Source organism: Nerophis ophidion, linkage group LG24 (assembly GCF_033978795.1).
Source record: "Nerophis ophidion isolate RoL-2023_Sa linkage group LG24, RoL_Noph_v1.0, whole genome shotgun sequence".
Lineage (NCBI taxonomy): Eukaryota > Metazoa > Chordata > Actinopteri > Syngnathiformes > Syngnathidae > Nerophis > Nerophis ophidion.
Window position 1 is genome coordinate 10,943,373 of NC_084634.1, and position 23,575 is coordinate 10,966,947.

The following is a 23,575-nucleotide window of genomic DNA, read 5'->3' on the forward strand; positions in this document are numbered from 1 at the left end:
ACTTTGGTCATATTTTTTGCACTTAAAGGGGAACATTATCACCAAACCTATGCAAGCGTAAATATATACCTTGATGTTGCAGAAAAAAAGACCATGTATTTTTTCAACCGATTTCCGAACTCTAAATGGGTGAATTTTGGCAAATTAAACGCCTTTCTGTTTATCGGTCTTTTAGCGATGACGTCAGAACGTGACGTCACCGAGGTAATACACCCGCCATTTTAATTTTCACATTACAAACACGGGGTCTAAGCTCTGTTATTTTCTGTTTTTTCGACTATTTTTTGGAACCTTGGAGACATCATGCCTCGCCGGTGTGTTGTCGGAGGGTGTAACAACACTAACAGGGAGGGATTCAAGTTGCACCACTGGCAAGAAATCTGCCGCCAGACCCCCAGTGAATGTGCCAGAGTGTCTTCACATTTGACCGGCGATGCTAAGACAGACATGGCACAGAGATGTATGGATAACCTGCAGATGCATTTGCAACGATTAAGTCAACGAAATCACAAAGGTGAGTTTTGTTGATGTTGTTGACTTATGTGCTAATCAGACATATTTGGTCGCAGCATGACTGCCAGCTAATCGATGCCAACATGCTACGCTAATCGATGCTAACATGCTATTTACGCTAGCTGTATGTACATTTGAAACTAGATACCCACATTTAATGCGAAACAAACACTTACCAATCGACGGATTTAAGTTGCTCCAGTGTCACAAGATGCGAAAGTCCTGATCGTTTGGTCCGCACATTTTACCGGCGATGCTAATAAGGCAGTCATGCAATGGGCCACTTCATTAGGTACACCCATTTTAAGGCCGAATAGCGTCAATAGCTTCAATTTGTTCTTCAATTTCGTTTTCGCTATCTGCCTCCATACTCCGACTATCTGTTTCAATACATGCGTAATCTGTTGAATCGCTTAAACCGCTGAAATCAGAGTCTGAATCCGAGCTAATGTCGCTATATCTTGCTGTGGTAACCGCCATGTTTGTATTGGCAGCACTGTATGACGTCACAGGGAAATGGACAGTCTCATCGCAAATAGCGAAAATCAAGATCGTTAAAGCTTTTTTTAGGGATATTCCGGGAGGTGTAAAATTTTGAAAAAAACTTCAAAAGATAAAACTAGCCACTGGGATCTGATTTTTATTCTTTTTAACCCTTTTGAAATTGTGATAATGTTCCCCTTTAAGAAACTTCTCGACAACAGTAGCTCAATACTTATGTTTGTTAGAAAGTGTCATTACTGCCACAAGTGGTGGAAAAGTGTATTGCAACCTAGTACCGCTGAGAAACCCATTTTTTGGTGGTTCTCTCGGGGGTGCGGGCGGCCCAACAACGGTGAAATACTGCGGAAAGCGAATAAAGCAGGTTTTGAACGTGTACATGGAGCATGGATGACGTTACCTTGGTTGGATAGATGGCGCTAGAAGGAAAGGCGTCCAATGACGTCAGATCGGTGTATTTCCTTTCCATGGTCTTGTTGGTGGCGGGGCAGTAGTGGACACTGCGTACCACTTTGGGCCGCACAAGAGAGCCTGAGGGATACACGCGGACACGGTGGATAAGCGGGCTCTTGTGCATTTGAGACCGACAAGCGTAGAAACTCACACTTGGTGATGATGCCCTCCACACACACCATGCTGCCCAGCAGCCTGGAAGTCAGCGTTCGGGGGCTGACGTGCTTGGATCCGAAGCTGCCCTCCAGGCCCACGTTGAACTCCTCGTACTGCTTGGCGTAGGTTGCGTCCACGGTGGCCACCAGGTCCTTCAGGGCCAGCTGGAAGGCCATCAGCTCTTCGAAAGCATTGCTCATCAACCTGGTGGGAACGCGGAACCGTCAAGCGGCTGTTAAAGGGGAACATTATCACCAGACCTATGTAAATAAAATTAAATGATAAATGGGTTGTACAGTTGTGATCAAAATTATTCAAACCCCACACAATTTTGTTTTTTTAGCAAGTAGGACATTTATTCCGTATTTTGTTTATAGTCATATCAAATAAAGACAAATGCAACTTGAATTACAACATTATATTTTGTAACATACCAAACAGTGTCATTTCTCTTAATATCTCATTGACAAAATTGTTCAACCCCTTGAAGATCATAACTCTTAAGAACAGAATTGGAATTAGGTCTTTTCAATCAGGTGTTGAAAACACCTGTAGATGTGATTAGAACCATAGCGCGCAACAATTAAACTGATTAAAAAAGACTGACGCTCAACTTCTTGTAGATGATCAATGGTGTATTTGCAACATGGTGAAGTCCAGGGAGTGGTCAAAGAAGTCAAGAAAGGAGGTAATTTCTCTTCATAAGAAAGGATATGGATATAAGAAATTAGAAAAGACATTACACATTTCAAGAGACACAGTTGGGAGCATAATTCGCAAGGCACAGTGGAAACACTACCTGGGCGTGGTAGAAAGAGGATGCTGAGTGCAACTGCTGTCCGGTATTTGAAGCGTACAGTGGTGAAAAACCCCCGGGTAACAGCTGAGGAACTACAACAGGACATTGCGGAGGGGGGAACGCAGGTTTCGTCCCAGACAATAACGCACACACTATGAGATGAAGGCCTCCATGCCAGAACTCCCAGGCGCACCCCACTTCTGACTACCAGGCACAAGAAAAATAAACTCCAGTATGCCAAAAATCATCTGGACAAACCCCAAAAGGTTTTGTATATAATAATGTAAATGCATCATAAAGCCTACATGATAGCTTGAGTCACATACCAAATTATACAACTCTGGGGGAAACCGTTGCAAAATGAGCTAAATACGTTAACATGCTAACGGGTAGCATGTGTCACATACAAAGTTATTAGAGTCTGGGGCCAACGATTGGGAAAAGAGCTAAAAATGTTATCAGGTAGCATGGGTCACAAAGTTATAAGACTCTGGGGAAAACGACTGAAATAAGCTAAAATATACATATATTAGCATGCTAACAGTTAGCATGTGTCACATACCATGTGATATGACTCTGGGGTAAGATGTTGCAAAATTGGCTAAAAAAGTTAGCCTGTGTCAAATACCAAATTATATGACTCCGGGGAAAACTGTTGCAAAATGAGCTAAAAATGTTAACATGCTAACAGGTAGCATGAGTCACATACAAAGTTATACGACTCTGGGGCAAACGATTGTGAAATGAGCTAAAAAAAAATTGCATGCTAATAGTTAGCATACTCTAATGTTGACAAACTTAAATACTAATAAAAGACAAGTTGTCTTGTATGTTCACCATTTTTATTTTAAGGACAAACTCGCAATAATAAACGCAGATTGGTAGGTTGTGAGTTCAAACCCTGGCCGAGTCATTCCAAAGACTATAAACAAAATGGGACCCATTACCTCCCTGCTTGGCACTCAGCATCAAGGGGTTGGAATTGGGGGTTAAATCACCAAAAATGATTCCCGGGCGCGGCCACAAGCTGCTGCTCACTGCTCCCCTCACCTCCCAGGGGGTGAACAAGGGTGATGGGTTAAATGCAGAGAATCATTTCGCCAACTTTTACTTTAAAATGGGTAATGTACCCTAAGATTTTTTTTATGATTATACAGCCAATAATGACATAGAAAAGTACCGATATACATTTTGATACCGGTACTGAAATATTGGTATCAGGACAAGGCAAGCGTGCTTACTTTGCAGCTCGGGCCTCATTCTTCCTCCTCAGGTCGTTAATGTTGACAATGACGCGAGACTTGTTCTGGTCGATCATGTCCCGAACTTTGTTCTGATAGACTCCCTGGTCGTGCTGAGGAGAAGCAGAAGAAAAACTCGACAGTGACTTCGACTCAAATTCGGTTTCTTTCGAAAACATCCGCAACAATAACTTACATCATCATCCAGGAAGTCTAAATAGTCCCTCTGGGCCTCCCTCATCTCCCGGTCGTCCACAACGTCGGTAGCCATGTCCAAGTAGTTCCGTGGAGAAAAAAAGTTTGCAAATATTCCACAGTCGCGTTGCTGAACGTGCAGCCTTTCACAGTCCACTCGCACAATGAAGAGGATTTTTTTCCCGCCAATGCGTCGCCGGCGCGGGCACGACGTGACACGTCATTGGGTACACGATGACACGTGACCAGGCAAACTAAACCAATAAGACGTCAATGTTTGGCCACGTGATCTTGCCGCGCTCAGAAACCCCGCGAAAACGAGGCCGGAAAAGACGTGGACTCGGTAGGAGGAAACCGGAAGTGTTACCAATGAAACGGTTGATTTAACTTCAATTTTACATCCAAATTTGGATTATTTACAGATTTTGTGTGAGCCCATATCTTTACATTTTGTTACATATACATATTTTGCATTCTATTTTAGTTACTTTATTGAGTTTACAACCCTCTGGCGCTGTTTTGTACAGTTTGGTACTATTTTTGTACTTGTTTTGATTATTATTATTATGTATGGCTTGTATGTAATTTTGTATATTATAAATAAAGGTTTATAAAATAAAAAATAAATAATAAGGATGTACCCCGCCTTCCTTCCGAATGCAGCTGAGATAGGCTCCAGCGCCCCCAAAGGGAATAAGCGATAGGAAATGGATGGATGGATATATATATATATATATATATATATATATATATATATATATATATATATATATATATATATATATATTTTTTTTTTTTTTTTTTCTACACATATATATGTATATATTTATTTACACATATATATATATATTTATTTAAATATATATATATATATATATATATATATATATATATATATATATTGTGACGGACTTCCTGCCATCCGTGTGTGGGTTGCAGTGACGATGGACACAGACGCATCATGGCAGGTTTGACCCATGTTTATTATTTCAATTCCCATGATGTCTTCTTGCCTGTCTGTCACGCCACTTTTCAGTGCGCGGGCTCTTCCTGCTGGTTGTGGCGGCGCACCTTTCGGTGGGTGGGTGGGTGCGTCTGTTGCGGGAGCTCATCGTCTTCCGGGTCTCGTTCGTCGTGCTCGTGGTCGGTCTTGTCAGGTGGTTCATTCTCTTACTTCTGCCACGATCGTTCCTCCCTCGCCCTTTTTATGCTGCAGCACAAGATGCAGGAATTGAGCACAGGTGTGTTGTGTACGCGCCTGACTCTGATGGCTGCTGCAGCGCCGCTCCGAGTGCGTCACGCCTCTCCTCTCTGCTCAATGCACAGTCTCCTGGCCTCCATCTTGGTCAGGACCGCTGCTCCTCTCAGCCCGCTGTCGGCTCCGTCTCTCCACATATGTATATATATATATATACCGTATACATATATACGTATATATACACACACATAAATATATATATATATATATATATATATATATATATATATATATATATATACCGTATACATATATACGTATATATACACACACATAAATATATATATATATATATATATACATACATATATATATATATATATATATATATATATATATATATATATATATATATATATATATATATATATACAGAAACAGACAATCGGACACAATCCCTGAAGTAAAAAAAACTAAAAAAACAACAAAAAAGCTTCACTTTTACAATCTAAAGGGGCGATTTGGTTCGAACTGTTTGGAAATGGTGTTTCTGAATCGAACAAGCATCGACGCGTGGGTGCAATGCACCGAACTTGACGGTGGATGGCGCCACAAATCACGTGACACGTGACTTTGGCCTCGGTGAGAAACCAAATCGATACGGTTTGGGAATGTAATCATTCGTGTAAGATATTAAAATGGAAAAACAGGACAGAGTAGGAAAATATATGCATTGTTCTTTTGTTTTTAATCAACAAACGTACTTGTGAGCAATTGATATTTAAATACAACAATGTAAAATAATGGAAATATATCAACAACATAATACAGTCATTCGCTTTGAAATGGTTAAAAAAAAATAGTTGTTCTAATGAAAATGCAAAAATACAACCATTGGCTCCCCCAAACCATCCTGTTATAAAAAAAAAATTGTTCCCAAATTATAAATTTAATTCAATCTAATTTGATAAAATTTCTTATGTTTGTAAATAATATAATAAAGTATATTGTAGCTGTAACAATGTGAACAACAATGTAAAATAATAGAAAAATACCCCCCAAAAATAATACAGTTATTTTGTTTCAAATACTTTTAGGGGAAAAAAAGACATGCAAAAATACTATTATAGGCTCTCCTGAACAATCCTGTTTTCAAAAACGTATTTCTCAAATTTGTAGTTTTATTTTATTTTATTTTATTTAGTTTAATTTCATTTAATTTCATTTAAGTTCCAATGCCTTTCCCTAAATATACTCTGGCTAGAACAATTTGAACAACATTGTAAAAGAATGGAAACATATCAACAAAATAATACAGTTATTCCCTTTCAAATACTTTTTATTCCCTTTCAAATACTGTGAGAAAAAATATAGACACTGCTTGCCTATCTGTTTTATCCAGTGCTTTCATGTTTTTATTTCTATTTTTATCTACGTTTCTATATTTTATCTAGTATTTAACTAGTAATGTTCATTTTTTTATTTCTATTTAAATTGTCTATTATATATAATAACTTTCTATTTTAATTTTTACCTTTTTTTTATTTATTATTTTTTATTTTATTTTATTTTTTATATACTTTGTAGCACTTTGAGATTTTAACAAATGTAAAGTGTGTTACAAATGCAATTCATTATTATAACTATTATTATTATTATTATTATTATTACATGCACAAACACTGCTATTGGTTTCCCTAAGCCATCCCGTTTTCAAAAAATGTTTTCCACATTTTCTATTTAATTTAATTTAATACATTTATTTCAATATTATTTATTTAAATTGTATTTTATTTCCTTTTACTTTATTCATTTGTATTTTATTCAATTCTATTTTGTTTTATTTCCAATGTTTTTGACTGATACCCCAAAATATACTGCAGCTATAACAGTATGCACAACAATGAAAAAATATGGAAAAATATCAACAAAATAATATAGTTATTCCCTTTCAAATACTGTTAGAAAATAATACAGACATGCACAAAAACTGCTATTGGTTTCCCACAGCCATCCTGTTTTCAAAAAATGTTTCCACATTTATTACTCAATTTCATTTAATAAACGTATTTAAAAAATATATTTTCTTTTATTTGATTACATTTTATTCAATTTTATTTCCAATGTATAAAATATACTGTAGCTATAACAATACGAACAACAATGTAAAATAATGGAAAAATATCAACAAAATAATACAGTTATTCACTTCCAATTATTTTAAGAAAAAATAGAGACATGTTAAAATACAACTACTGGCCAAAAAAGCCATCCTGTTTTCAAAAAGATATTCTCCAAGTTTTTTATTTAATACATTTTCCCATTTTGTAAATAATGCACCAACATATACTGTAACTATAATAACATAAACAACAACATAATAAATAGGAGGAACACAACATCAAAAAACACACATATTTCCATGAAAATAAACAGAAGATAAATGAAAAGTACCGAGCCAATGCGATACAGACCATGGTATCGACGTCATCGATATTTGTATTGACCCAATCTACCAGTTAATTGTAATGATGAAGTGCTCTTAAAAATGACTGAAATACAAATAAAAGACCAATTAATATAAATAACTTGTGTATTTCCTGTACTGTGATATCGTTTAGGGGCGTGTCTCGTCACTCTAACACCGCCCCTAATTATCCCGTATCTGCCAACTTCCAGGCCAGCTGTGTTGTTTGTATGTTTTTAAATCGCCTTTAACGCCTTTTCCACCTTCCCAAATATATCACGTTGCAACGATATCGCGCCTTGCAGCGTCTTCAAGTTGAGTTCTTTTATTCCCATTTTTGCAGGTTGACAGGGAGCGGGTGTTTGGGTGGACACAAACAGGTGAGCCTTGTTGATTTATTTGCAACATGAATTGTGTTTGAATATATTTGTCATGCATTTTGTCCATGACTCTAACAAATGACCCGAGGCGTCATTCTAAAGTTGACCTTTCAATTTGAAATCAGATGCAGCATGACAATGTGTTGTCGTGTCGGTGACACATACACACACACACACACACACACACACTTGCTTCACATGGCAGCGTACAGGTTTGACTGCATATTTTGTCCCTCTCGGTGGTGAAATGTGAAACAGTGTCAGCGCTGTTGTGATGAATTCTCTTTTTAATGTTGAAAAAAAGTGACAAAACGAAGCTCATAAGAACATTCTTTTGTGTATCTCGGCTTTGTGTCACGTGCCTCTGCTTGCTGACAGACTTTTTTTTTTGCTGCTTTAGTTCCCCTGCAAACCAAGTAGTTCTACTGGCAACCAGTGCAAAAAACATTATTATGACCTTTATTATTATGATAGTAGTATCAAATAAATGAATTAATACAAACCTGGTAGTAGTATCAAATAAATAAGTACAAACCTGGTAGTGGTATCAAATAAAATACATAAATACAAACCTGGTGGTAGTATAAAATAAATAAATGCAAACCTGATCGTAGTATAAAATAAATAAATACATAGTTACAAACCTGGTGGTAGTATGATAAAAACAAATAAATACAGACCTGGTTGTAGTAGTATAAAATGAATAAATACACACCTGTTGGTAGTAGTATAAAATAAATGAATGCAAACCTGGTATGAAATAAATAAATACAAACCTGGTGGTAGTAGTGTAAAATAAATAAATACAAATCTGATGGTAATAATATATAAAATAAATAAATACAAACCTTCTGGTAATAGTTTATTCCAAGTAAATACAAACCTGGTAGTAGTAGTATCAAATAAAATAAATACAAACCTGCTCATAGTAGTATAAAACATACAAATACAAACCTGGTGGTAGTAAAAAATAAATCGATGAATGCAAACCTGGTAGGAGTATACAATTATTACATAAATACACATTTGGCGGTAGTATAAAATGAATAAATAAACATATACAAACCTGGTGGTAGTATTATAAAAACAAATAAATACAAACCTGGTTGTACTAGTACAAAATAAATAAATACAGACCTGGTTGTAGTAGTATAAAATGAATAAATACACACCTGTTGGTAGTAGTATAAAATAAATAAGAACAAACCTGGTAGTAGTATCAAATAAATAAGTACAAACCTGGTAGTAGTATCAAATAAATAAGTAAAAACCTGGTAGTAGTATCAAATACATAAATACAAACCTGGTAGTAGTGTAAACTAAATTAATGCAGACCTGATAGTAGCATTAAATAAATAAATAAATACAAACCTGATGGTAGTATTATAAAAACAAAGAAATACACACCTGGTTGTACTAGTACAAAATAAATAAATACAGACCTGATTGTAGTTGTATAAAATAAATACAAACCGGTTGGTAGTAGTATGAAATAAATAAGTACAAACCTGGTAGTAGTATAAAATAAAATACAAAAATACAAACCTGGTGGTAGTATAATATAAATGAACACAAACCTGATGGTAGTGTAAATTAAATGAATGCAAACTTGATAGTAGTATAAAATAAATAAATAAATAAATAAATAGATACAAACCTGGTGGTAGTATTATAGAAACAAACAAATAAATACACACCTGGTTGTACTAGTACAAAATAAATAAATACGGACCTGGTTGTAGTAGTATAAAATAAATAAATACACACCTGTTGGTAGTAGTATAAAATAAATAAGTTCAAACCTGGTGGTAGTAGTATGAAATAAATAAGTACAAACCTGGTAGTAGTATAAAATAAAATACATTAATACAAACATGGTGGTAGTATAAAATAAATGAATACAAAGATGATAGTAGTGTAAAATAAGTGAATGCAAACCTGATAGTAGTATAAAATAAATAAATACAAACATGGTGGTAGTATTATAAAAGCAAACAAATACACACCTGGTTGTACCAGTAGAAAATAAATAAATACAGACTTGTTTGTAGTAGTATAAAATAAACAGATACACACCTGTTGGTAGTAGTATAAAATAAATAAGTACAAACCTGGTAGTAGTATCAAATAAATAAGTACAAACCTGGTAGTACTATAATATAAAATACATAAATACAAACCTGGTGGTAGTATAAAATAAATGAATACAAACCAGATAGTAGTGTAAAATAAGTGAATGCAAACCTCATAGTAGTATAAAATAAATAAATACATAAATACAAACCTGGTGGTAGTATTATAAAAACAAATAAATACACACCTGCTTGTACTAGTACAAAATAAATAAATACAGACCTGGCTGTAGTAGCATAAAATAAATAAATACACACCTCCTGGTAGTAGTATCAAAAAAATAAGTACAAACCTGGTAGTTGTATAAAATAAAATACATAAATACATACCTGGTGGTAGTATAAAATAAATTAATACAAACCTGATGGTAGTGTAAAGTAAATGAATGCAAACCTGATAGTAAAATAAATAAATGCAAACCTGGTTGTGGGAGTAGTATAAAATAAAATAAATACATACCTGCTCACAGTAGTATAAAACATATAAATACAAACCTGGTTGTAGTAGTATAAAATAAATAGATGAATACACACCTGGGGGTATTTGTATGAAATTCGTGAATAGCGTCGCCAGGGTAACACAAAATGTTTCCAATTTAAGATACGCCGACGGTATATCATATGTGGGGGTTCGTTAGCCGTTTCGTCTCGTGGTAGACAAAAGGTGTTTATTTTTGTTCGTGAATAGCGTTGCCATGAAATGCCAATTTAGATTTCCGTCATCGGCGCGAGTGGCACCTTTCCCACGGTATAACACATGTGGGAGTGGGTTGGCCGGTTCGTCTCGTATTAAACAAAATAGGCGTATTTATTCAATTGGCCCATTTTTGCAAAAAAAATAAAATAAAAAATTTTTGATTTTTGTTTTGTTTTTTTAAATAGGCAATAGCGTCACCATGGTAACCTGGAATGTTCCCAATTTAGGATACATTTATAGCGGGAAAGGACAGCCTTCCGACGGTATAACATATGTGGGGGGCTCGTTGACCGATTCATCTCGTATTATATCCACGCGCCGTACCTAATAAATTGGCCCGTTTTTTTATTTGTTCGTGAATGGCGTTTCCATGGTAACACGAAATGTTCCCAATTTATAAAACACCTATCGATGCTGACGAGACCTTTCCGACAGTATAACACATGTGGGGTTGGGTTGGCCGGTTTGACTCGTATTAAACAAAATAGGCGTACCTATTTGATTGGCCCGTTTTTGAAAAAAAAAAAACTGTGAATTTTTTTTGTTAAATCATGAATAGCGTCGCCATGGTAACCTGGAATGTTCCGCATTTAAAATACATTTATAGCTGGAAAGTACACCTTTCCGACGGTATAACATATGCAGGGGGCTCGTTGGCCGGTTCGTCTCGTATTAGATCCACGCGCCGTACTTAAAAATTTGGCCCATTTTTTGATTTGTTCTTGAATAGCGTTGCCATGGTAACACGAAATGTTCCCAATTTGGATACCCGCCATCGGCGCTAGTGGCACCTTTCCGACGGAATAACATACATGGGGTTTCATTGACCGATTCGTCTCGTTTTAGACCCACGCGCCATACCTAATCAATTGGCCCATTTTTGTATTTGTTCTGAATAAAGTTGCCATGGTAACACGAAATGTTCCCAATTTAGATTTTCCGCCATCGGCGCTAGTGGCACCTTTCAGACGGTATAACATACGTGGGGTTTCATTGACCGATTCGTCTCGTTTTATACCCATGCGCCGTACCTAATAATGTGGCCCCTTTTTTAATTTGTTCTTGAATAAAGTTGCCATGGTAACAGGAAATGTTCCCAATTTAGATTTTTGCCATCGGCGCTAGTGGCACCTTTCAGACGGTATAATATATGTGGGGTTCGTTGACCAATTTGTCTCATATCGAACAAAATAGGCGTACCTATTCAATTGGCCCGTTTTTTGAAAAGAAAAAAAATATTGAATTTTTTCTGTTAAATCGTGAATAGCGTCGCAATGGTAACCTGGAATGTTCCCAATTTATGATACATTTACAGCTGGAAAGTACAACTTTCCTACGGTATAACATATGTGGGGGCTCGTTGAGCGATTCGTCTCGTGTTAGACCCACGCGCCGTACCTAATCAATTGGCCATTTTTTATATTTGTTCTGAATAGCGTTGCCATGGTAACACAAATGGTTCCCAATTTGGATTCATGCCATCGGCGCTAGTGGCACCTTTCCGACGGTATAACATACATGGGGTTTCATTGACCGATTCGTCTCGTTTTAGACCCACGCGCCATACCTAATCAATTGGCCCATTTTTGTATTTGTTCTGAATAAAGTTGCCATGGTAACACGAAATGTTCCCAATTTAGATTTTCCGCCATCGGCGCTAGTGGCACCTTTCCGACGGTATAACATACGTGGGGTTTCATTGACCGATTCGTCTCGTATTATACCCATGCGCCATACCTAATAAAGTGGCCCATTTTTTTTTTTATTCGTTCTTGAATAACGTTGCCATGGTAACAGGAAATGTTCCCAATTTAGATTTTCCGCCATCGGCGCGAGTCGTACCTTTCCGACGGTATAGCATATGTGGGGGTGCGTTGGCCGGTTCTTCTCGTAATAGAAACGTGCAGGAAAAGAATAATAATAATAAAGTTAGACGTATGAGCAATAACAACATCCCATTCATTACACCCAGCAGTCCCATAATAAATACACACCTGGTATTAGCATAAAATAAATAAAAACAAACCTGGGAGCAGTTCAGATTTGTTCATGAAAAAGGAACGATAGCAAAAGACAGTTGATTTATTCTCATTTTTTTCAGCGACGGCCATATTGTCCAGTCCATTGTGTTCCTGGCAATGTCAGGAGATCTTGTGCAGAGACTCCGCACCTTCATCACCGGTGTCAAGCACCTGGACATCTCTACGGCCGCCTTGCCGCTGCCCAGCCCGACCGTCTCCTACGCCCAAGTGCCCGACTTGTTCCAGGAACCCTACGTCCTGTCGGGCTACCGTCCCGTCCGGCAGAAGTGGCACTGTTACCTCCTCAGCCTCTTCCAGGTACACAACGAAAGTCTCAACGTGTGGACTCACTTGCTGACCGTACCCGTGTTGCTGCTCCACTGGCGGGTCAGAGCGGGCGCCCTGGGGTTCAGCTTGGGCGCAGCGTCCCTGCCCCTGTTCCTGTTCCTGGTGTCCTCGCTGACGTATTTGCTCCTCAGCGCCGCGGCTCACCTGTTCCAGTCGCACTCTGAGCACGCGCACTACTTCTTCTTCTTCATGGACTACGTGGGCGTGGCCGTCTATCAGTACGGCTGTTCCCTCGGACATTACTTCTACGCGTCCCAGTCGGCGTGGAGGAACAGCTGCCTCGGACGGCTCTTCCTGCCCGGAGCCGCTTTCTTCGGCTGGCTGTCCTGTGCCGGCTGCTGTTTCGCCAAATGCCGATACCGCCGACCGTACCCCGTGGGCAGGAAGGTGTGCCAGCTGATCCCGACCTCGCTGGCGTACGCGCTGGACATCAGCCCCGTGCTTCACCGCCTGCTCACCGCTTCCTGGGCGGAGGAACCCTCACTGCCCTTCCACGCGATCCAGATCGCGTGCTTCCTGCTGTGCGCCGTCTTCTTCACCTGTCCCGTCCCAGAGCGCCTCTTCCCGGGCCGCTGTGACTTTGTGGGCCAGGGGCACCAGATCTTCCACCTGCTCCTGTCGCTGTGCACGCTGTTCCAGCTGGAGGCTTTGTTCCAGGACTACGTCAGGCGGAAGGACACGCTGGTCGAGGGGTTTGGCGAGAGGCAGCTGTGGTGGGCTTGCGCCGTCTTCCCGGTCCTGTTTCTGTCTTGCGTTTTGACTGCGCTCCTCACCATGAGGCACAAACACAAGCAACTGCAGGATAAGAAAGAGAAATGAACATGCACACACTTCACTCGTGGGAGGAGCAATCGCATTTATTCAGAGTTGCATATGCATGGGCCTTGGCTAGTGTATCAGGACTTTGATTAGTTTCTATTGCTAATAACCAAGGTGTCGGTATCTTTAATTATTGGCAGGAGGAGCGATCGCACTGATTATAAAGCACATCGAGGCTAAATTCAAGCTTGGGGGGTGTGGATAACCGTGCTCATGTCCCCCAAATACTTTGACTAATGGATTATTTCAGTTCTCACTATTTATCGTTGTTATTAATAACTGGCAAGAGGAGGGATTGCACTGATTATAAAGCACATCAAGGCTAAATTTAAGCCAGTTAGGTGTAGATCGCAGCACTCATGTCAGTCAAACAATTTGACAGGTCAACTTTTTCAGGTCTTGCTATATAATGTTGTTAATAATAACTGACAAGAGGAGCGATCGCACTGATTATAAAGCACACCAAGGCTAAATTCAAACTAGGTGGGTATGGATCACAGTGCATACGTCCGCCAAATATACTTTGACTCGTGGGTTATTTCAATTCTTAATATTTATCCTTGATATAACTAGCAAGAGGAGCGATCCCACTGATTATAAAGCACATCGGGGCTAAATTCAAGCTCAGTGGGTGTGGATCGCAGTGCACATGTCCCCCGAATACTTTGACAAATGGATTATTTCAGTTGTCGCTATTTATCTTTGTTATTAATAACTGGTAAGAGGAGCGATCAGACTGATTTATAAAGCACATCAAGGCTGAATTTAAGCTCGGTGGGTGTGGATCACAGTGCTCACGTCCTCCCCCAAATAGTTTGACTAATGGATCATTTCAGTTCTCACTATTTATCGTTGTTATTAATAACTGGCAAGAGAAGCGATCGCACTTATTTATAAAGCACATCAAGGCTGAATTCAATCACGGTGGGTGTGGATCACAGTGCTCACGTCCTCCCCCAAATAGTTTGACTAATGGATCATTTCAGTTCTCACTATTTATCGTTGTTATTAATAACTGGCAAGAGAAGCGATCGCACTTATTATAAAGCACATCAAGGCTCAATTCAAGCCCGGTGGGTGTGGGTCACAGCACTCATGCTAGTCAAACACTTTGACAGGTGGACTTTTTCAGGTATTGCTATTTAATGTTGTTATTAACAACTGGCAAGAGGAGCGATCGCACTGATTATAAAGCAGATCAAGTCCAAATTCAAACAAGGTGGGTATGGATCACAGTGCTTACATTCGGCAAATACTTTGACTCGCGGGTTATTTCAGGTCTTACTATTTATCTTTGGTATAACTAGCAAGAGAAGCGATCGCACTGATTATAAAGCACATCGAGGCTAAATTCAAGCTTGGGGGGTGTGGATAACCGTGCTCATGTCCCCTAAATACTTTGACTAATGGATTATTTCAGTTCTCACTATTAATCGTTGTTATTAATAACTGGCAAGAGGAGCAATCGCACTGATTATAAAGCACATGAGTCTAAATTAAAGCTCGGTAGGTGTGGATCACAGCACTCATGTCAGTCAAACACTTTGACAGGTGGACTTTTTAGGTCTTACTATTTATCTTTGGTATAACTAGCAAGAGGAGCAATCCCGCTGAATATAAATCGCATCGGGGCTAAACTCAAGCTTAGTGGGTGAGTATCACAATGTTCACATCCCCCAAATACTTTGACTAATGGATTATTTCAGTTGTCACTATTTACCGTTGTTATTAATAACTGGCAAGAGGAGCGATCACACTGATTTATAAAGCACATCAAGGCTGAATTCAATCTCGGTGGGTGTAGATCACAGTGCTCACGTCCTCCCCCAAATAGTTTGACTAATGGATTATTTCAGTTCTCACTATTTATCGTTGTTATTAATAACTGGTAAGAGAAGCGATCGCCCTTATTATAAAGCACATCAAGGCTCAATTCAAGCCCGGTGGGTGTGGGTCACAGCACTCATGCTAGTCAAACACTTTGACAGGTGGACTTTTTCAGGTATTGCTATTTAATGTTGTTATTAACAACTGGCAAGAGGAGCAATCGCACTGATTTATAAAGCAGATCAAGTCCAAATTCAAACAAGGTGGGTATGGATCACAGTGCTTACATCCGCCAAATACTTTGACTCGTGGCTTATTTCAGGTCTTATTATTTATCTTTGGTATAACTAGCAAGAGTAGCGATTGCACTTATTATAAAGCACATGGAGGCTAAATTCAAGTTCGATGGGTGTGGATCACACTGCTCATGTCCCACAAATACTTCGACTAATGGATTATTTCAGTTCTCACTATTTATCGTTGTTATTCATTACTGGCAAGAGGAGCGATCGCACTGATTATAAAGCACATCAAGGTTCAATTCAATCTAAGTGGGTGTGGATCACATTGCTCACGCCCCCCAAACACGGGGCGGTATAGCTCGGTTGGTAGAGCGGCCGTGGCAGCAACCTGAGGGTTGTAGGTTCGATTCCCGCTTCCGCCATCCTAGTCACTGCCGTTGTGTCCTTGGGCAATACACTTTACCCACCTGCTCCCAGTGCCACCCACACTGGTTTAAATGTAACTTAGATATTGGGTTTCACTATGTAAAGCGCTTTGAGTCACTAAAGAAAAGCGCTATATAAATATAATTCACTTCACTTTGACTAATGTATTATTTCAGTTCCCAATATTTATCTTTGTTATTAATTACTGGCAAGAGGAGCGATTGCACTGATTACAAAGCACATCAAGGCTATATTCAAGCTCGGTGGGTGTGGGTCACAGCACTCATATCAGTCATGTCAGTCAAACACTTTGACAAGTGAACGTTTTCCAGTCTTGCTTGTTATTAAAAACTGTTATTAAAACCTGTCAAGAGTAGCGATCGCACTAATTGTAAAGCACATCAAGGCTAAATTCAAAGTACGTGGGTATGGATCACAGTGCTCATGTCCGCCAAATACTTTGACACACAGATTATTTTAGGTCTTAGTATTTATCCTTGGTATAACTAGCAAGAGGAGCGATCGCACTGATTATAAAGCACACCGAGGTTAAATTCAAGCTTGGTGGGTGTGATCACAGTGCTCACGTCTGCCAAATACTTTGACCAATGGATTATTGCAGTTCTTACTATTTGTAGTTGTTGTTATTAATAACTGGAAAGAGGTGGACTTTTTCACGTCTTATTATTTATTGTTGTTATCCAAGGTGTTTTGTCAGTGTTATCAATAACTCCTATGAGGAGTGATCGCACTGATTATAAATATTGTCTCGGCTCAAATTCACGTTTTCAAAACCAAACCGGATGATTTGAGATGACAGATACTTTGACGAGTAAATTATTTCATGTCTTACTATTTATTGTTGTTATCCAAAGTGTTGTGTCAGTGTTATCAATAACTGCCACGAGTAACGATCGCACTGATTAAAAATCCTGTCTCGGCTACTCGTATTTTTTTTTAAATCAGGCTAGGTGGTTGTGGATGGCAAATACTTTGACTAGTGAATTATTTTATGTCTTTCTGTTTATTGCTATTATCAAATGGTAATAACAATTTGCAGGAGGCATGAATAAAGAATGTTTGGTGTGGGTCACAATGCTCACATCTGTCAAATACCTAAATGGATTATTTCAGTTCTTTCTATTTATTATTGTTATCTAAGAGGAGCGATCACACTGATTATAAAGCTAGCCAAGGCTCAGACCCACCTATGGGCGTAGATCGCAGCATTCCAGTTAGTCAAACACGTTGACTTGTGGATTATGTCAGATCTTTCTATTTGTTATTATCCAAGGTAATAATAATAACTACCAGGGGGAGCAATTGCACTGTTTATAAAGCACATAAAGGCTAAAATCTAGCAGGGTGGGATCACAGCACTCATGTCGGTCAAATACTTTCAATAATAGGTTTTTCTATTGTTTTTATCCAGGGTGTCAGTATTATTGATAACCAGTAAGAGGAGGAGGAGCAATCACACTGATCATAAAGCTTGCCATGGCTCGGACCCACCTTTTGTTTAAAATCAAGCTGGGTAAGGCAGCGGGCCTTGGCTCTTCAGCATTCAAACAAATTTTTTACGGAAATATTCTAAAATCTTTATGTTGTCCTGGTTTTGATGAGGAAAACAACCAAAAACCACCCCTGCATCCTTTAATTTATCAGTCTGTGGCTCTCAGTGGAAAACATTTTGGGGATCCCTGCCGTCACTGCAAAACTGTCAGTGATCAGATGAATAATGTGTCAGCACAAAAACGAGTGAGGAGACTCCGACTGGTGGTATCGCAGGAATAAAATATTGTATCTGTCAGGCTTGGACTTGGTCTTGGTTTGTTTACCCGAGGTGCAAAGCGAATGGAGTGGAAACGGCGTGAAGGTAAAGACATCTTTATTTTAACACTAAAACTAAAAACAGGAACCAACAAAAAGCGCGCACAATGGCGGTACAAAAAACTGGGCCATGAAACAAAAGACTAGCACAAAGGCTATAAACTACAAACATGAAACAAAAACACTTGCACAGTGGCATGAATAACAAAAACTTACGTGGACAAAATGGACAGCATTGCAAGGCATGAAGCAGATAATCGAGGGCATGAATGAGGTGATGTTGCCAGACTGACTACCTGGTAACTGGCTTAAATAATGAACATGATAAGTGAAAACAGGTGTGAGACAAGACAGGTGAACTGATTGGTCGTCATGGTAACGAAACAGGGAGTGAAAAAAAAAGGAACTTAGAGTCCAAAGGTCAAAAGCACCTGGTATTCCTAGGCAGTCTCCCATCCAAGTACTAACCAGGCCAGACACTGCTTAGCTTTGAGAACAGATGAGATTGGGGATGCTCATGGAAATATGGCCATACAAAACTCATGATACGTGACAGAAAACTAAATCAGTTCGCATGGTAAGACAAACAAGGAAATGCAAAACAGAACTAAATGTCCAAAAAACTAAACATAGCATGACCAAAACAAAACATGAACCATAAGCGTGACAGTATCCATATGTACAGTATATCCTGAACGAACTTTTGATCAAAATGTTACCAAGTTTTGTACAAATAAATGACATGCATTCAATTAAAACATCTAAAAACTTTTCTGGATGAATTTCAGGGAACACTTTTGTTTTTACTCCCATTTTTCATGAGTTGACTCAAAGATATAAAACTTGTACAATATACAAAAAAACCCTATTCTTCTCAAATATTGTTTACAAATCTGTTTAAATCTGTGTTAGTGAGCATTTCTTCTTTGCCAACATAATCCATCCCAGCTCACAAGGTGTGTCATATCAAGATGATTAAACAGCATGATTATTGCACATGTGTGCTTTAGGCTGCCAACTGTAAAAGGCCACTCTGAAATGTGTGGTTTTATCACACACAATGCTGACTGCAGGAATGTCCACCAGAACTGTTGCCCGTAAACTGAAAGTTTTTTTCTCTACCATATCTCCAAAGGCCATCCATCCATCCATTCTTCAACCGCTTATCCGGAATCGGGTCACGGGGACAACAGCTCCAGCAGAGACCACCAGACTTCCCTCTCCAGAGCAACATTGGTAACTTTCTCCTGGGGGCGATCCCAAAGCGTTCCCAGGCCAGAGAGGACATGTAATCCCTCATCTGGTCCCTGGCCTGCCGCGGGGTCTTCTCCCAGTGGGACGTGGAACGAGGACCTCCCTAGGGAGACGCTCGTGAGGCATTTTCACGAGATGCCCGAACTGGCTCCTTTCCAAGCGAAGGAGCAGCGGCTCTACTCCGAGTCTCTCTCAGGTGACTGAACTTCTCACCCTGTCTCTAAGGGAGATGCCAGCCACCCTTCTGAGGAAACTCATTTCGGCCGCCTGTATCCACAATCTTTTTCCTTCGGTTATGACCCACACTTCATGACCATAGGTGTCTCCAAATGCCTTTTGGAGAATTTGGCAGTACATCCAACCGGTCTCACAACCGTTGACCACGTGTCACCTCACCAGCCCGGGAACTCCGCATCCAGCTCCAAGACCGTCCGAGGCCAACCACCCGGACAGCTGCTGCAACAATTGGTTTGCATAACCAAATAATGTTCTGTAAAAACTGTGAGAAACCGTCCCAGGGAAGCTCATCGGGGTCAACGAACGCAAGTGCACAGACATACCGTGACGAGATCCTGAGGCCCATTGTTGTGTCCTTCACCCGAGAACCTCACCTCACGTTGCAGCATGACAAATCACGGCCCCATGTCGCAAGGATCTGTAGACAACTCCTGGAAGCTGAAAACAAGCCAGTTTTTGCACGGCCAGAATACTCAGCGGACATGTCACCCTTTTGAGGACGTTTGGCATGCTGTGGGTCGGCGTATACGACAACGTGTTCCACTTCCTGCCAACATCCAGCAACTTGGCACCGCCGCCGAAGAGGAGTGGAGCAACATTCCACAATCAACAACCTGATCCACTCTATGCCAAGGAGATGTGTTGCACTGCCTGAGACAAATGGTGCTCGGACCCGATGCTGACTGGTTGGACCTTCTCGGACCCCAATAAAGAAAAACTTCACATTTAAGAGTCGCCTTTTAATGTGGGTAGCCCAAGGCACACCTGTGCAATAATCATGCTGTTTAATCAACATCTTGATATGACATACCTGTGACGTGGGATGGATGATATTGGCCAAGAGGAAATGCTCACTAACACAGATTTAGTCAGATTTGTCAACAATATTTGAGAGGAATAGGTCTTTTGTGTATGTAGTCAAAGTTTTAGATCTTTCATATCAATCAATGTTTATTTATATAACCGTAAATCATAAGTGTCTCAAAGGGCTGCACAAGCCACAACGACATCCGCGGATCAGCGCCCACATAAGGGCAAGGAAAAATTCACAACCCAGTGGGATGTCAATGTGAATGACTATGATAAAACCTTGGAGAGGACCGCAGATGTGGTTTTCTGAAGTGTTCCTGAACCCCTGTGGTGATATCCTTTACACACGGATGTCGCTTTTTGATGCAGTACTGCCCAAAGGATCGAAGGTTTCGAGCATTGCCGCTTACGGCGGCGGCATGGCGTAGTGGGTAGAGCGGCCGTGCCAGAAACCTGAGGGTTGCAGGTTCGCTTCCCACCTATGGACATCCAAATCGCTGCCGTTGTGTCCTTGGGCAGGACACTTCACTCTTGCCCGCGGTGCCGCTCACACTGGTGAAGGAATGATGAATGAATGACAGGTGGTGGTCGGAGGGGCCGTAGGCGCAAACTGGCAGCCACGCTTCCGTCAGTCTACCCCAGGGCAGCTGTGGCTACAGATGTAGCTTACCACCACCAGGTGTGAATGAATGATGGGTTCCCAGTTCTCTAGAGAAGCGCGATTATAAATTCTAATCCATTATTATTATTATTATTGTTATTATTATTACGTGCAGTGATTTCTCCAGATTCTCTGAAACTTTTGATGATATCACAGACGTTGGATGGTAAAATCCCTAAATTCATTGCAATAGCTTTGTTAAGAAATGTTGTTCTTAAACTTTTCGACAATTTGCTCAGGCATTTGTTGACAAAGTTCTGACCCTCGCCCCATCCTTGTTTGTGAATGACCGAGCATTTCATGGAAGCTGCATTTATACCCAATCTCGGCACCCACCTGTTCAATACTAGCCTGTTCACCTGTGGAACGTTCCAAATAAGCGTTTGATGAGCATTCTTCAACTTTATCAGTCTTTTTTGCCACTTGTGCCAGCTTTTTCTGAAACATGTCGCTGGCATCAAATTCCAAATGAGCTAATATTTGCAAAAAAATAACGTTTTCCGGTTTCGAACGTTAAGTATCTTGTCTTTGCAGTCTATTCAATGGAATATAGGTTGAAAAGGATTTGCAAATAATTGTATTCTGTTTTTATTCACGGTTTACACAACTTGCCAACTCGACTGGTTTTGGCTTTTGTACATTTAGCTGTTGTTCTCTGTAGTTGGAAATTCACTACAAAGCACTATTAATGGTCATGACCTGACAAAGTGGATTTGGAAACACCCCGCAAGGAAAACTCACACCCAGTGGGCAAGGAGAACTGACACCCAATTCGACACTAGTGACAATGATGACTATGAGAACCTTGGAGAGGACCTCATATGTGGGCAACCCCCCCCCCCCCCTCCCCCCAGCAGCATTGCTAAGTACATACTAACCATAATAAACCATAATAAAACAAACACTTATTGTAATATTTCCACTCTTGCTGGGAGGTCGACCGACGGGACGCTCACATAATTCTGTTTAGATGAAGAATCACAATTCTCACAAAGGATTAAAATAAAGTTGCCGCAACTAGCGTGTATTTGCCCATTTCAGCTTTATTGAGTCTACTAGCTTGTTCACCTGTGGGACGTTCCAAATAAGTGTTTGATGAGCATTCCTCAACTTTTTTGCCACTTGTGCCAGCTTTTTCTGAAACATGTCGCCGGGATCAAATTCCAAATGAGCTAATATTTGCAAAAAATAACGTTTTCCGGTTCGAACGTTAAGTATCTTGTCTTTGCAGTCTATTCAATGGAATATAAGTTGAAAAGGATTTGCAAATAATTGTATTCTGTTTTTATTCACGGTTTACACAACTTGCCAACTCGACTGGTTTTGGCTTTTGTACGTTCAGCTGTTGTTCTCTGTAGTTGAAAATTCACTACAAATCACTATTAATGGTCATGACCTGACAAAGTGGATTTGGAAACACCCCGCAAGGAAAACTCACACCCAGTGGGCAAAGAGAACTGACACCCAGTTCGACGCTAGTGACAATGATGACTATGAGAACCTTGGAGAGGACCTCATATGTGGGCAACCCCCCCCCCCTCTCCTCCCCCCAGCAGCATTGCTAAGTACATACTAACCATAATAAACCATAATAAAACAAACACTTATTGTAATATTTCCACTCTTGCTGGGATGCCGACCGACGGGACGCTCACATAATTCTGTTTAGATGAAGAATCACAATTCTCACAAAGGATTAAAATAAAGTAGCCGCAACCAGCTGGTATTTGGCCATCTTAGCTTTATTGAGTCTACTAGCTTGTTCACCTGTGGGACGTTCCAAATAAGTCTTTGATGAGCATTCCTCAACTTTTTTGCCAAATGAGCTAATATTTGCAAAATATAACGTTTTCCGGTTCGAACGTTAAGTATCTTGTCTTTGCAGTCTATTCAATGGAATATAAGTTGAAAAGGATTCGCAAATAATTGTATTCTGTTTTTATTCACGGTTTACACAACTTGCCAACTCAATTGGTTTTGGCTTTTGTACGTTTAGCTGTTGTTCTCTGTAGTTGGAAATTCACTACAAAGCACTATTAATGGTCATGACCTGACAAAGTAGATTTGTCTGATCCCTTATTAAAATCATGACGTCTGAAGATGCTGGCGGGCCGCACTTGGCCTGCGGGCCGTAGTTTGGACCACCCCTGGTATGTAAATAATCATGACAAGAGATCTAGATGGGGGGTTTTTTATGAGTAAGGGGAGAAAGTGAAACATTTCACTACTTGGAAGTGAAATGGACATAAACTTTTAGAACAGGAGATACAGGACAATAAAATGCCGGACAAACCGTTTTAAAACCACTTTTTACCCGAGAGCAATAGTATCACTGAACACAATAGACTCCCTTTTTAGACCAGTTGAT

The 23,575-nt window shown here is 39.8% G+C and overlaps 2 protein-coding genes and 1 long non-coding RNA gene across 3 annotated transcripts in view; 1 reads left to right on the forward strand and 2 right to left on the reverse strand.

Annotated features, from left to right (window-relative positions):
- Positions 1 to 4,065, reverse strand: part of mcm3 (minichromosome maintenance complex component 3) — a 38,311-nt gene extending 34,246 nt beyond the window's left edge. Inside the window, exons 1-4 of the mRNA XM_061886539.1 lie at positions 3,860 to 4,065; positions 3,664 to 3,776; positions 1,619 to 1,827; positions 1,415 to 1,545 (exon numbers count right to left, since the gene is read on the reverse strand). Coding sequence (XP_061742523.1) covers positions 1,415 to 1,545; positions 1,619 to 1,827; positions 3,664 to 3,776; positions 3,860 to 3,934 — 528 coding nt within the window. The 5' untranslated portion in view covers positions 3,935 to 4,065. The remainder of the gene's footprint in view (positions 1 to 1,414; positions 1,546 to 1,618; positions 1,828 to 3,663; positions 3,777 to 3,859) is intronic.
- A 3,649-nt stretch (positions 4,066 to 7,714) lies between these two features.
- Positions 7,715 to 19,027, forward strand: paqr8 (progestin and adipoQ receptor family member VIII). The gene is made up of 2 exons (XM_061886139.1): positions 7,715 to 7,903; positions 12,834 to 19,027. Exon 2 carries the CDS (start codon positions 12,871 to 12,873, stop codon positions 13,918 to 13,920), a length of 1,050 nt encoding a protein of 349 aa, XP_061742123.1. The 5' UTR covers positions 7,715 to 7,903; positions 12,834 to 12,870; the 3' UTR covers positions 13,921 to 19,027.
- Positions 18,521 to 20,384, reverse strand: LOC133542235 (uncharacterized). Its single transcript, XR_009804097.1, has 2 exons — positions 20,060 to 20,384; positions 18,521 to 19,955 (listed from the first exon to the last, which is right to left on the reverse strand). It is a non-coding gene; the product is annotated as an uncharacterized LOC133542235 (long non-coding RNA).
- Between the last annotated feature and the right edge of the window lie 3,191 nt (positions 20,385 to 23,575).